The sequence below is a fragment of the Bubalus kerabau genome, chromosome 17 (genome assembly GCF_029407905.1).
Source record: "Bubalus kerabau isolate K-KA32 ecotype Philippines breed swamp buffalo chromosome 17, PCC_UOA_SB_1v2, whole genome shotgun sequence".
Classification (NCBI taxonomy): domain Eukaryota; kingdom Metazoa; phylum Chordata; class Mammalia; order Artiodactyla; family Bovidae; genus Bubalus; species Bubalus kerabau.
In genome coordinates this window covers 11,547,535-11,560,414 of record NC_073640.1, presented here as the reverse complement: position 1 = coordinate 11,560,414, position 12,880 = coordinate 11,547,535, and the positions used below count along the sequence as shown (strand labels likewise).

At 49.3% G+C, this 12,880-nt stretch overlaps 1 protein-coding gene across 1 annotated transcript in view; it reads right to left on the bottom strand.

Annotated features, from left to right (window-relative positions):
* Positions 1–12,880, bottom strand: part of PLCG2 (phospholipase C gamma 2) — a 156,662-nt gene that overhangs the window by 70,166 nt on the left and 73,616 nt on the right. The window contains exons 6-8 of the mRNA XM_055551481.1: positions 9,291–9,362; positions 7,716–7,800; positions 5,657–5,740 (exon numbers count right to left, since the gene is read on the bottom strand). Coding sequence (XP_055407456.1) covers positions 5,657–5,740; positions 7,716–7,800; positions 9,291–9,362 — 241 coding nt within the window. The remainder of the gene's footprint in view (positions 1–5,656; positions 5,741–7,715; positions 7,801–9,290; positions 9,363–12,880) is intronic.

The window sequence follows — 12,880 nt, the reverse complement described above, 5'->3', positions numbered from 1 at the left end:
AGGGAGCAGTTTTGTGAAAGACATTCTTCCGAGGACTGGGGAGGGGAGCCGGTTTCTGGATGATTCAAGCACATCACACTCATTGTGCACTCTACTTCTATTACTACTGTACCAGCTCCACCTCAGATCATCAGGCATCAGGCCCCGGAGGCTGGGGAATCCCTGATTTATAGCATGGCTATTTATTTTTTTTTAAGCAGGAAGGATTTTAGGGAGGGCATGCTGTTTGCCATCTGGACTCATTCGGCCCTTACATCGCTGGGTCAACTGGGGCGTAAGGCCAGATCCTCTCAAACCCAAACCCCGAGACTGGATTCCCCACATCTGGAGGAAGGCCACCTGTGACTCCCCTCCAAGTGTTTCCACTCCACATAGTCCTTACTTAAAGCCAGCCCCTTCCTAGCCACGCAATGAAGCAGAGAAAAAGCTCCACTCCATTCCAGCCACACGGGGAGCCAGGATGAAGGAGGGGGGGCCTCTACTTCAGAGGTGACTCCAGAGCCAGGAAAGACCAGGAGACACAGCCCAGCTTCCCGGTCCCTCTGCCTGCTTTCTGTCTCATGTCACCCCACTTTCTGAACCCCAGAAGCCTGTGCGCAGAGGCAGAACATGTTTGTAGGAACCAGCCCCTTGGGGTACAGAGAAAGGACCAGACTGAAAGCAAAGGGGTTTGTTACACTATTATCTCTGCCTGTCTATGTTTGAAATTTCCCTTAACACAAAAGTTTAAAAAATTATAAAGTATCAATGGGAGGGGCTTCCCAGTGGCCCAAATGGCAAAGAATCTGGCTGCAATAACCCAAATTCCATCTCTAGGTTGGATCGGGAAGATCCCCTGGTGGAGGGAATGGCCACCCACTCCAGTATTCTTGCCTGGAGAATTCCATGGACAGAGAAGCCTGGAGGGCTACAGTCCATGGGGTCACAAAGAGTTGGACACGACTGAACAACTAACATACACACACACACCCCACCGGGGACCACTGGTGGTCCAGTGGCTAAGACTCCACTGCAGGGGGCCCACGTTCCGCCCCTGGGCAGGGAACTAGATCCTGCATGTCGCAACTAAGGCCCAGCAGAGCTAAACAAACAGTAAGTATTTTTAAAATAATAAAAAATAAAAAGAAGTATCAGTGGGTGGGCAGTGAAGCTGAGCAAAGGAGAACTGAAGCTCTAGCTCTGCAGTAGCCACCTGACCTCCAGCAAGTGACCTCGCTGAGTGTCAGCGTCTTCGGTCCATAAAATGAGGATTATAAGAGTTCCTATCCTTCAGGGTCTTGAGGAGAATTAAATCCATGTAAGACATATAGCACAGTGCCCGACATAGAGTTTACACTTAGCAAATGTTAGTTGTGATCTTTTATTCGTAACACCGTTATTACAACCTAGTCTGAGATATACCCCTCTCCCAAGGGAGGACATACATGAAATTTTAAGTTCTTATCCTCCTGCTGCTGCCAAACTTTTGGAAGCTTCGAGGCTTGAGTGCAGCAATGTAAGGAGGTAGTTAGACAGGAGGAGGAACTGGCAACTTCAAGTTGGAAACCTATAGCTACTGGTAAGCAGGATTCCACTCCCTGGACTTAAGTCTGGGAATCACCAACCATCATGAACAGCTCTGTCACCCCAAGGACCCCAAGAAAACCAGCTGAACCCCTAAGAGCACCAAGGTAACACTTTTCTCTGCCCTGAGCTTCCAGCAAGGCACTCAGGAAGTAAATGATATGCTGACAGCTGGAAAGTGAAACTGAAATTCTTTGCAACCCCTTCTACTATCCAGTCCATGGGATTCTCCAGGCCAGAATACTGGAGTGGGCCGCCTTTCCCTTCCCTGGGGGATCATCCCAACCCAGGGATGGAACCCAGGTCTCCCACAATGCAGGCGGATTCTTTACCAGCCGAGCCTCAAGGGAAGCCCGCTGACAGTTGGGGGAGAGGCATTTACATACACAAGAGCAGTGAGGCTTCTCAAGTGGACCAGTAACTATCTATAGAGCCTGGGGCTTTGTTAATCAAATTCCAAGTCACTGAATTAAAACATGCAGTGGCCAGACAGGACAGTTATACCTGCCAATGAAAGAGAGAAGAGGCTGTTGACCCAAAAAGTCTTAGGGACCAGGGAGGTGACCCTAGCCCCTAAATTCGTAAAGAGAGCTGCATGGGGGTGGGAGGCAAGGCTAGGACAAACCAGAAAGCCTTCTTCCCTCCACTCACAGGTTGCCAAATATAGCCAGAACGTGGTATTTTTTCCCCAAGAGAAGCAAAAAATCTGGATCTTAATGAGAAATCTTCCAAGTTTTAAATACAGGCAATTCATTTAAAAAAACATTTAGTTTATGGCCATACCACCGTGAACACGCCTGATTGCATCTGATCTCAGAAGCTAAGCAGAGTCGGGCCTGGTTAGTACTGGGATGGAAAAAACATTTAAACCACTAGGCTAAGTACCAACCGAATGCCAGCTGAACAGGGTATTCTGGCCACCAGGGGTAACCTCTGATAGGTACAGACATTTCCCAAAAAAAACTGGCCATCTAGGACTCATGGACTATGCAGAAATTTGACTTAAATTTCTCTCTCCCTTCTCCCTCTCAAACATACAAACATTCGCTTTAAAAAGAACCACAATGAAAAGTTCTCTTATGTGGAATTTGATCATGGTGGAGACTATCAGTGGGTGACCTGTACTGGCAGGTACGACAGCTTTTATGCAAAAACGTATTCCTAAGCGTCGCCTGCCTTCCATCTGATGAGACAGCAGCTTGAAATGTCACAGCAAATGATAGGTACTGTGTTTTTTTGCAACTGCTTATCTTGAGTGAATCAACTTTTTCTCAGTCCTGGCCAACTGCCTAAGACAGCAATTGACATTATTCTGGACTTCGTTTATATACTATGATCACAACATTGTCATTGCTCTCAAGAACTGATTATAAATGAAAGTTGCAGATTTAAATCTGAAAAGTGTTTTGTTTTTTTTTTTGTTTTTTTTTTTAATTTTATTTTATTTTTAAATTTACATAACTGTATTAGTTGAAAAGTGTTTTGATCAGCTTTTAGGCAGCAGAACTGTCTTAAGGTTTCCTGTAAAAAAGAAGAGGGGGTTGGATAGTTTAAAAAGTTGTATATTATCTGGGCCTCCCTACTATTTTTTCCCCATGAACTCTGTATGACTTTTAATATGACTTTCCCATGTACTTTTACACTTATTTCTCTCTGATGGATTTACTTCACTTGGCAAAAGTGTATAATGAACCTTTGATGATTAAAGTAAGCTCCATTTGTTATCAGTGTGATAAATTAAAAAAAAAAAAAGTTGTATAACCGATGACCTGATTTAATACTTTCATTTTATAGAGGAGGTTGAGTGATGGAGCAAGACGGCTTCCCCCCAAACCACCTGGGGGCTGGAATTTAACTCTTTCAACTCCCAAAGTCTACCATTTCTTTCTACTCTACTTGGCAAACCAAGCACTAATTACTACATGGGTAAAAAAGTGAACACGCTGCAACTCAGTCTTTTACTCTATACAGTCATGTATTTTTCCCCAATCTAGGCAGACAAGAAATGCTTCTTCCATTTCTCTGCCTCCGATTCGTCGAAGTCCCACAGCCAGTGGTCGCCTATCAAGAGGTGTGGCCCTGTGGCCAGTCTGTCGTTCCATCTTCCCCAGAGCCCGGTGGGGTGAGACTCATCACCCCCACTGCATGGATAGGAAGACTGAGGCCAGGAGGGGTCAGTGGCTGGCCCAAGATCACACAGAGTCCTACCCATTCTCTGCTCCGGACCCACCTCGGCCGCCTGCAGAGCCCTGTCCCAACAGCAGCGGCCACCAGCAGGCACGGGGCTCCGTGCACTGCACCAGCACCCCCCTTTTTATACCTTATGCTTAATGGGACTTCTTTTTTTTTTCATTGCAAAAGTAGCGTGCTACTTGGAACAAGCTGAAGAAAACTGAGGGATGCAAAGAAAAATTTAATTATCTCACCGGTACATTTTCCCAAATCCCTCCAGGACATGCAGAAAATCAACATTAAATGTGAGGTGTGTGTACTCTTCTCCTTGTTCATAAAAGCACATGCAAACGTACACAGGAGGATTACTGTTTGTTACCCAGAAGTCAGACCTGGCTCCTCATTTCTGCTGCTGGTTTTCCTCACAAAATACCATCAACAGCCCTCCAGAAGGACAGAAACCCAATGAACTCAGGCTTCTTAATCAGCTGCAGTGTCCCATAGTATGGCTGGACCATAACTGACCCGGCTATTACTCTCCTGAGGGGCATTCAGATGGCTCCCAGGTATTTGGCCAACATAAGTAATGCTGCAATAAACGGCCTGGTGATACATTCCTAGGCCTCAGTGCTTTCATTTCTCTAAAACAGAGCCCCCAGATGCCACTGTCAGGTCAAAATGCAGGCACATCCTTATTTTAAAATAGCATATTATCGTAATCAAAAAACATTCTCATTATAGGAACAAAACTGTAAAAAGAACAACACACACACACATAATCCCTCAACCCAGAGGTAGTTAACTATTAATACTTTGATAAATTTCCTTCCAGAACAAGTTGACACAGTAGAGTTAGCTGAAACTTTTTACTTTAATAGTCTCAGACTAAATTCCAATCAAACCGACAGGCACTCACATTCCCACCAAGAAGGTAGGAGATGGTCATTTCCCCACCCTGTCCCCTCAACTCTATCCTATTCAAGACCTTTGCCCATCTAACAGATGAAAACAGGACGTCACTGTCATTCCCATTGTATATTTCCTGGACTAGAAGGGAGACTGAACGCTTCTCATGGGTCTCTTAGGAACGGACCAGACTTCGAAACCCAGGGGAAACAGAAGCATCATTTGATCGTTTGCTTAGGAATCGTCTTACCCCTAAAGATGGCTGACAGGCACAGGAAAAGATGCTCCACATCGCTAATCATCAGGGAAATGTCAATCAAAAGCACAGTGAGGTATCACCTCAAACTTGTCAGAATGGCCATCATCAAAGAGAACATGAATAACAAATGCTGGCGAGGATGTGGAGAAAAGGAAACCCTCAGATACTGTTGGTGGGAATACAAACCGACCCAGCCACTGTGGAAAACAGCATGGAGGTTTCTCAAAAAAACTAACCACAGAGTTACCACATGACCCAGCATATCCACTCCTGGGCATATATATCCAAAAGGAGCAACAGTACTAATTAAAAGAGATACATGAGCCCAATGTTCACAGCAGCATTATTAATAACTGGCAAGATACAGAAGCAACCTAAATGGCCATCAACTGATGAATGGATAAAGATGTGATACACACACACACACACACACACACACACAATCACAATGGAATACTACTCAGCCATAAAAAGAATGAAATATTGCATTATTTCTTTGAAATACTGCCATATCCAACATGGATGAACTTAGAGAGTATCACGCTAAGTAAGATACGTCAGAGAAAGACAAACACCGTATGATATCATTCACACGTGGAACCTAAATAACCATAAATGGAGTATAACCTTTAAAAAGCGCATACCTGTAATTTATATAACATTATACATCAACTATACTTCAATTTTAAAAAATAAGGTCAAACAAGACTATCAAAACCTTCAAAAAATGAATGGGGAAAAAGAGAATCATCTTACCGATTTTTGCTGTTCAAACATAAGTTTTTTATAGAAGAGATGGAACTGTTCAAAGCTGAGTTCATCTTTGTGTGCGCCTATTTCCTGTAAATATAAAAAAAAAAGTGACCACACAATTTTTGGTGTCCACCACAAGAATGCCTCCTCCCTGTTCACAGAAATAGCCAGCTCTGCTACATTGGCTAAAAGCAAACTTGCATTCCTCTGAACCCAACCTCTCTGCTTGGAGAACATACCCACCAGGGACCCCAGGTAAGATCCTTCAGCTCCCCAAAAGGGAAGGGTCTCAGCCAGAATTCCAACAGGCATAATGCAGAACCCCTCCTTTTGGGGCAGGAGACACTTTCAAATCTAGACATACTTATAGGGTATGTACACACAGGTCATTTTTAAAAGCACAGCTTCCCAGGTGGCTCAGATGGTAAAGAATCTGCCTGCAATGCAAGAGACCCAGGTTTGATCCCTAGGTAGGAAAGATCCCCTGGAGAAGGGAACAGCAACCCACTCCAGCATTCTTGCCTGGAGAATTCCACGGACAGAGGAGCCTGGCAGACTACAGTCCATGGGGTCGCAAAGAGTCAGACATGACCGAGTGACTTTCACTGTACTTTAAGAAAAAGTACCGAGCCTTTAGAGTTAATAGAGCTCAATTCCAGTCAAGGCTTGTCTCCTGAATTGCTTCATGGCTTCCCCAGTAGCTCAGTTGGTAAAGAATCCGCCTGCAATGCAGGACACCCTGGTTCAATTCCTGGGTCGGGAAAATCTGCTGGAGAAGGAATAGGCTACTTATTCTAGTATTCTTGGGCTTCCATTGTGGCTCAGCTAGTAAAGAATCCACCAGCAATGTGGGAGACCTGGGTTCGATCCTGGGTTGGGAAGATCCCCTGGAGAAGGGAAAGGCTACCCGCACCAGTATTCTGGCCCGGAGAATTCCATGGACTGTATAGTCCATGGGGTCACAAAGAGTTGGACACAACTGAGGACTTTGCTTCACTTTGTCCCCATACACTTAGTTCTCTCGGACCCTCAGGTCTTCCTCTGTAAAATGGGAGAACCACCACTACCCCACTAGGACTTCCCTGAAACCAAACCAGGTAACATTCACATAGCACCTGCTTGGTAAAGGCATGATAAGGGACAAAATCCCAATTACGGGGTGGCCAGTGGTAAATGCTTCTCCCATCTCTCTTCTCTCAATCCCCACCCTTCTCTGGTTTTGCCTTCTTGGACTAGTTGAAATGATGGGGGTGGGCCAAAAGATGGCCAGATATGCCATAAAATGGGTTAACTCTTCTGGGAACTCATGGGTACAAAATGAATGAGCTTTCCTAAGCTGAGGAATCCTGTGACATGGCCCCAAGAGCCTCCAACTGGGACTGCTGGGATGGAGTCCTGTTGGGGTCCTTGACAAGAGTCCGGACCTCTGTGAAGGCCAGAAAGGATGCCCAAGGGTCATCTCCATCCTACACCCTTCAGAAGAGCCCCACCCGACCTACACTATCCCCTCACTCATGGAACAACCTGCCCCAGATCTACCAACAGCCCTAGCTACACAGGAACAGAAATGAAATGATGGCAGAAGGAGGGATGGAAGGAAGGATGGGTGGGTGGAGGGTGGGCTGGAGGTGGGGAAGGGCAGAGAAGAGCCAACTCCGAGAGCTCCACTGTCAGGGCCTGCATACAAAATGCCACCTCCCTGGCAACCTGCATAAGGAATCGTTCATAATATTTTCCAAATGAAACACATGTGTTCATATTATTAAAAGAAAAACAGGCTGTGGGCTGGTGAGGGAAAAGGAAAGTTAGACTGATGGAAAAATTCTGAGCCAAGCAGCTCGGTAAACATGGTCTTCCTGGATGACATCCTCTGTCGGGATGGAGAACGGGGGCCTAAGATCTTCACATGATCCCTCGGTCCGGACTAAGACGGATGAGTCTGGAGGCAGAGGGCTTTCCTGAGCACACCACGCAAAAGTGCTTGAAGGCGTGCGGTGGCTTCAAGGGGAGGCAAGCATAACCCCAGGTTCAAAAAATTGCCAGGCTGAGCCATGAAACTTACCAGGAACTTATCTTTGAGGAACTTGGCACTGCTCACTTTGAAGTTGACCAGGGGCAAGATGGTCTTCAACTCCCGGAGGCTGATGCTGCAAAAGAGGGGGACCCCAGCTCCGTCAGCCTCGAGGGGTTTCAACAGTGGAAGAAGGTCTGGCTACTCCCACCAGCTCCCACCTCAACGAGAAGACCTGCCACCAGATCTGAGCAATTGGGGACAGAGAGCCTGAGGTCAAGGTGGGGGTGACACCCCGTGTGCAAGGATGGTCCCTATCGTCAGGGGATTGGCCGTGGATGTGGGTCATGCAGGAGATGCAGAGTGGGCGGAAACACTGCAGATGACCTTGATAGACAGGAAATGTCACCGGGGTTCAAACCAAGAGGAGGTCACTGAAGCCCAGAGATGAGGAAGGGAAAGAGGCAACCTTATCTGAACACCTACTATGTGCCAGGCTGCCCTGGGCACCTCCAAGGAATGATGTCACCTTGCCCCTCGGTACACTCAACCCTCAGGATTCAGAACAGGCAATGAGGGTGGGGGCCGGGACACTCAAGATCAGAGCTGCTCTAAAGACCTTAGAAGGCAGATATCGTAATCACCAATATCACAAGTCCATCCTAAAGGAAATCAACCCTGAATATTCACTGGAAGGACTGATGCTGAAGCTCCAATACTTTGGCCACCTGATGCGAAGGGCTGACTCACTGGAAAAGACCTTCATGCTGGGAAGGACTGAAGGCAAGACAAGGAAGGGGGCAACAGAGGATGAGATGGTTGGATGGCATCACTGACTCGATGGACATGAGTTTGAACAAACTCCGGAAGATGGTGAAGGACCGGGAAGCCTGGTGTGCTGCCGTCTGTGGGGCTGCAAAGAGTGGGACACGACTTAAGAGACGGAACAAGAACAACCGTTATTATTCTGCATTCCAGGTGAAGAAACTGGGGATCAGAGAGGTTCGGTGCTGGTATGTGGGAGATAAGACTGCAGAGGAGCTGGCCTCTGGGTCTGCCTGTAAGCGCTGCATTTAACTGTCTCTCAGGGAATGGCAGGAACAGAGACAGGGGAGGAGGTGGTCGAGGGCACGTGTTCCAGAGTCTTGTGGCTGCAGAGCTGAGTGCCCAGCAGAGCAAGCAAGGGTGGTCCTGCGGAGCCTCTGGCTGTGGCCAAAGAAAACTGTGCAGTGTTCTCAGAGACGTCAGACCAGACAGGGGCTGTGCACGGCCAGGAAGGAAGTCTGCCCAGGCTGTGGGCAGACAGCGGCCCCACTACCCCTCCCCCCCCCCCCCCCCGCCCCGTCTACTCGCCCAGAAGGAAGGAGCACATCCCAGCCAGCAGCCACCCCCGGAGACGGCCAAGCGGCCTCCTGGCCCCACCCCCAGCATCCTTGCCTCTCATCTAACGGCCTCCCTGACGCCAGAGACCATCATATACCTGGTGCCCCCCTATGCCCCCTGCTCCCAGGGCTGGCACCCAGGACTTCCCCCAAGAGATGGCAAGAGCCACACAAAGTCCCCAGTGGGCCAGGCAGGGCTAGCCGGGCAGAGAAGTGAGCAGACTGGCTGAGACCCCTTTCCCACCTTGCCCTGGGGTGTCCACGAAGAGCCTGCTGGAGTAGGGTGAAGGGAGAGGAGTTGGAGGGCTTGCTGGTGCTGCAAAATGAGGCAGGGTGAAGGTTTAGCCAAGACGGTGACCCCGGGGGCTCATCCAGGACCAGGGAAGAAGGCAGAGTCCCCTACGGAACCCAGAACTTCCAGGCAGAAACAGGGCCAAGAGATCCTCCCATAACAGGGAACGGAGAGACTGGGGAGCCGGGAGTCAGGGCAACTGCTGGGGGGCCAGGGAAGCAAACAGCCTCCAGGGGCGTGAGAATCTGAGCACTGGGACATCCGATCCCGCCTGCTCCAATGGGCCCCCTCAGAGCAGAACAGGTGAGCCTCCAGGGAAAGATGGGGCCCGAAGAGCTCCTCAGGGCTCCCGTGCAGGGACCTCTCCCTCCCTCCCCGTCCTGGGCGTGTGGTCAGGCCCCACCCGACCCCCAGCCAGGACTGGCACTCGGATTCCCAGCCACTGGAGGGCAGGAAGCTAGCAGCTCCCAACTTCACCCCTCTCCCCGTCCAGGACTTGTCTTCAAAGAAAGGGAGGGCCTCGGCCACCGTCACGTCCTGCCCTCTGGCCTGCATTCGGGGCAGTTCTGCAGGGCCATCCTGGAGCTCCACTGGGGGCCAACTGAGGCTGCGGTTGTAACGGCATCCAAGCCCAGCAATCCCCTGGCCTTCACTCCATGGGTGCGGGGCCCCTACACATTCCATAAGCTTCCTGCACACAAACCCACACCTCATGTTCTGCTTCCTGCAGGCTCAGCCTGTGAAGCGGGCTAGGAACTGGGGCGATTCCTTTGGGGAGAGATGGCAAAAAACGATTCCTTGCCCTAGAGGCAATAAACAATCAGGGCCCCTCCCCTTGTCAGGCTGGCCTGGTCCCAGATCCCACCACACTGCACCCCGGGGGCTGATGGCCCCAGAAAACTTCCCCGCCACCCTGAGGCTGATTGCCAACAGGCCCACCTCCCTGGCTTATGGTAACAATGGTGGGGCAGACAGTAAAGAGCCTGCCTGCCACGCGGGAGACCTGGTCTGGATCCCTGTCAGGAAGATCCCTGGAGAAGGAAATGGCAACCCACTCCAGAATTATTGCCTGGAGAATCCCACGGACAGAGGAACCTGGCAGGCGACAGTCCACAGGACCGCAAGAGTGGGACACGACTCAGCGAATAAACCACCCCCACACCCACGATCGCAAGCCAGGCACTGGCCAAGCACTTTTCACATACTAACCCACTGAATCCTCACACCAATCCCAAGAGGTAGGAACTAGGATCTCTTTCACAAATTAGAAAACTGAGGCACAGGGAAATTGAGCCATTTACCCAAACTCATCAACCAGTAAGGGTGAAGAGCTGAGATTCAAACCTTAGTGCTGCCCAACAGCATGTTCTCCGTGTTGCAAATGTTCTAGATCGGAGCTGTCCAAGGCAAGTAGGGTGACCAAGGAATTGAATTTTTTTAATTTTATTTAATTGTAATCAATTTAGATTTAAATAGTGACATGTGGACAGTGCAGCTCTAGAAGCCTGCTCCTCTAAATAGGGTCCCTGGACCGGCAGTATCAGCGTCAGCTGGAAACCTGCTGGAAATGAAAATCTGTGATCCCCACCCAGACAGAGAAAAGCAGAGTTACTGTGGGGCAGGCCCAGCCCCCTCCAGGCTGTCCAGTGCTGGAGCCAGGACTGCTGACCACAGGCAACCTATTTGCCTTCCTGTTGAAGACAGAACCGGACTACACACCTGTGAGCCTGCCCCTTCCACATCCCGAAGGCCCGGGTGAGCAAGAACAGGAAGTGCAGGCTCGGCTTATGCAAAGTCAGGGTTACAGGCCAAGGGGCAAGGGCAAGGTGGAAAAGAAACGTCCACAACCCTGAGGGCTGCTGGCCCCACCACAGGACCCGCCCATGAGCCCCACCCTGAGGAGGAATGCAATTCCAGCGGCCATCCCAGCAGGTCCAGGGGCTTTCTCAAAGGGTATTTTGACAGAAGTTTTCACCTAAAGCACTGACCTTAGAAACCTAATTCCCAGGTAAGAGGCAACTAAACTCCACAGATTCAAAAAGAGGGGGTTTCTAGAAATCTGGCCAGGATGAATGTTAAAACATTTCTGCCTTTGACCCAATCTCCCCAGGCCTGGAAATGTCATAAGGAAAGCTTCCAAAGGGGGAATGATCTAGTCGTCTGATGTTACATGAAGGAATGAAAAGGGAGGGCCTTTCGTTTCATCTGACCAACCAGCCAGATCCCTGACCTCAAGGAGCCCCTTCAACGTGAACAGCAGCAACGAGGACGAAATTCTCAGAAAGCAGACGGGACCGCGGAGCCTGGCACTCAGGCCAGAATCCCACAGTGACCCCAGAAGTGCTGCTCTTGAGGGGCACTTCCTACCACCTTGTACATCCACTGTGAAACACGAGACACAAACCAAATGACAAACGAAAGCCAACTTTTCAAGCGAGATATCAAATCCCATTGGTTGAATTATAATGTAGGCATTGATACTGGTCTGAAAAGAGTTACAAGGAAATGTAAACATGTTATGATTTAAGGGGAGGTGAAAAAACAGTTTGACCCCCTTTCACATGGGCTGGACTTAGTGACTGATTCCCAGAAAACAGAGTGGGGGTGAGTGGGGGGCAGGGGGGCAGTGAAGGGGGTGGAGGTCATTGCAAAGGAGAGATCTGGAAGACACCACTTTGGCCAGATGGTCAAGATTTCCATCACCCTCGACAGACCACGTGAGAGCAGACACCCCTTGACTGAGGTGAAGAGAAAGAGCTTCACCTCCAGGACGCTCACCTCCATGAGCGCTTCCCAAACACAACCTCAGGTTCCCCTGAACTCCGGTCTACCCATGACGAAAATGCCAGATCGCCACAGATGGAGGGGCATGCTACAGAGTGCCCGAGACCTACTCCTCCAGACTGTCAAGGTCGGGACTTCTCCAGTGGTCCAGGGGCTAAGACGCCACACTCGCAATGCAGGGGGCCTGGGCTGGATCCCTGGTTGGGGAACTAGATCCCACATGCTGCAACTAAGAGATCACATGCTGCAACTAGAAGAAAAAAAAAGATTCTGCACACAGCAATGAAGACCATGTTACGTGCAGATCGTGGAACATCACTCAGCCTTAAAAAGGAAGGAAGTTCTGACACCCGCTATAGTTAACATATCTGATCCCCAAATACATCACACTAAGTAAAATAAGCCGGTCACAAACACAGCATCCTTCACTCAGAGGTAGTACCCGTAGGAGGCAGATTCACAGAGACAGAAGGAAGAATAGAGGTTGCCAAGCGGCTGCAGGGGGGGAATGGGGTAATGGTTTGATGGGTAGAGAGTTTCAGTTTTGCAAAGATGAGAAGAGCTCTGGAGACAGACGTTGATGGCAGCATGGCAATGTGAATGCACAGAAATGTCCCTGAAATGGTAAGTTTTATGTTACATAGTTGATCACAATGAATGAGTAATTATCAGTCACAGGAAGTCGCGGCAGAAAGAGATTTCTGCCTTTTACCAGCTTAGTGATCAATAAGCCACGGCTCACTGGCTGGGTTGCTCTG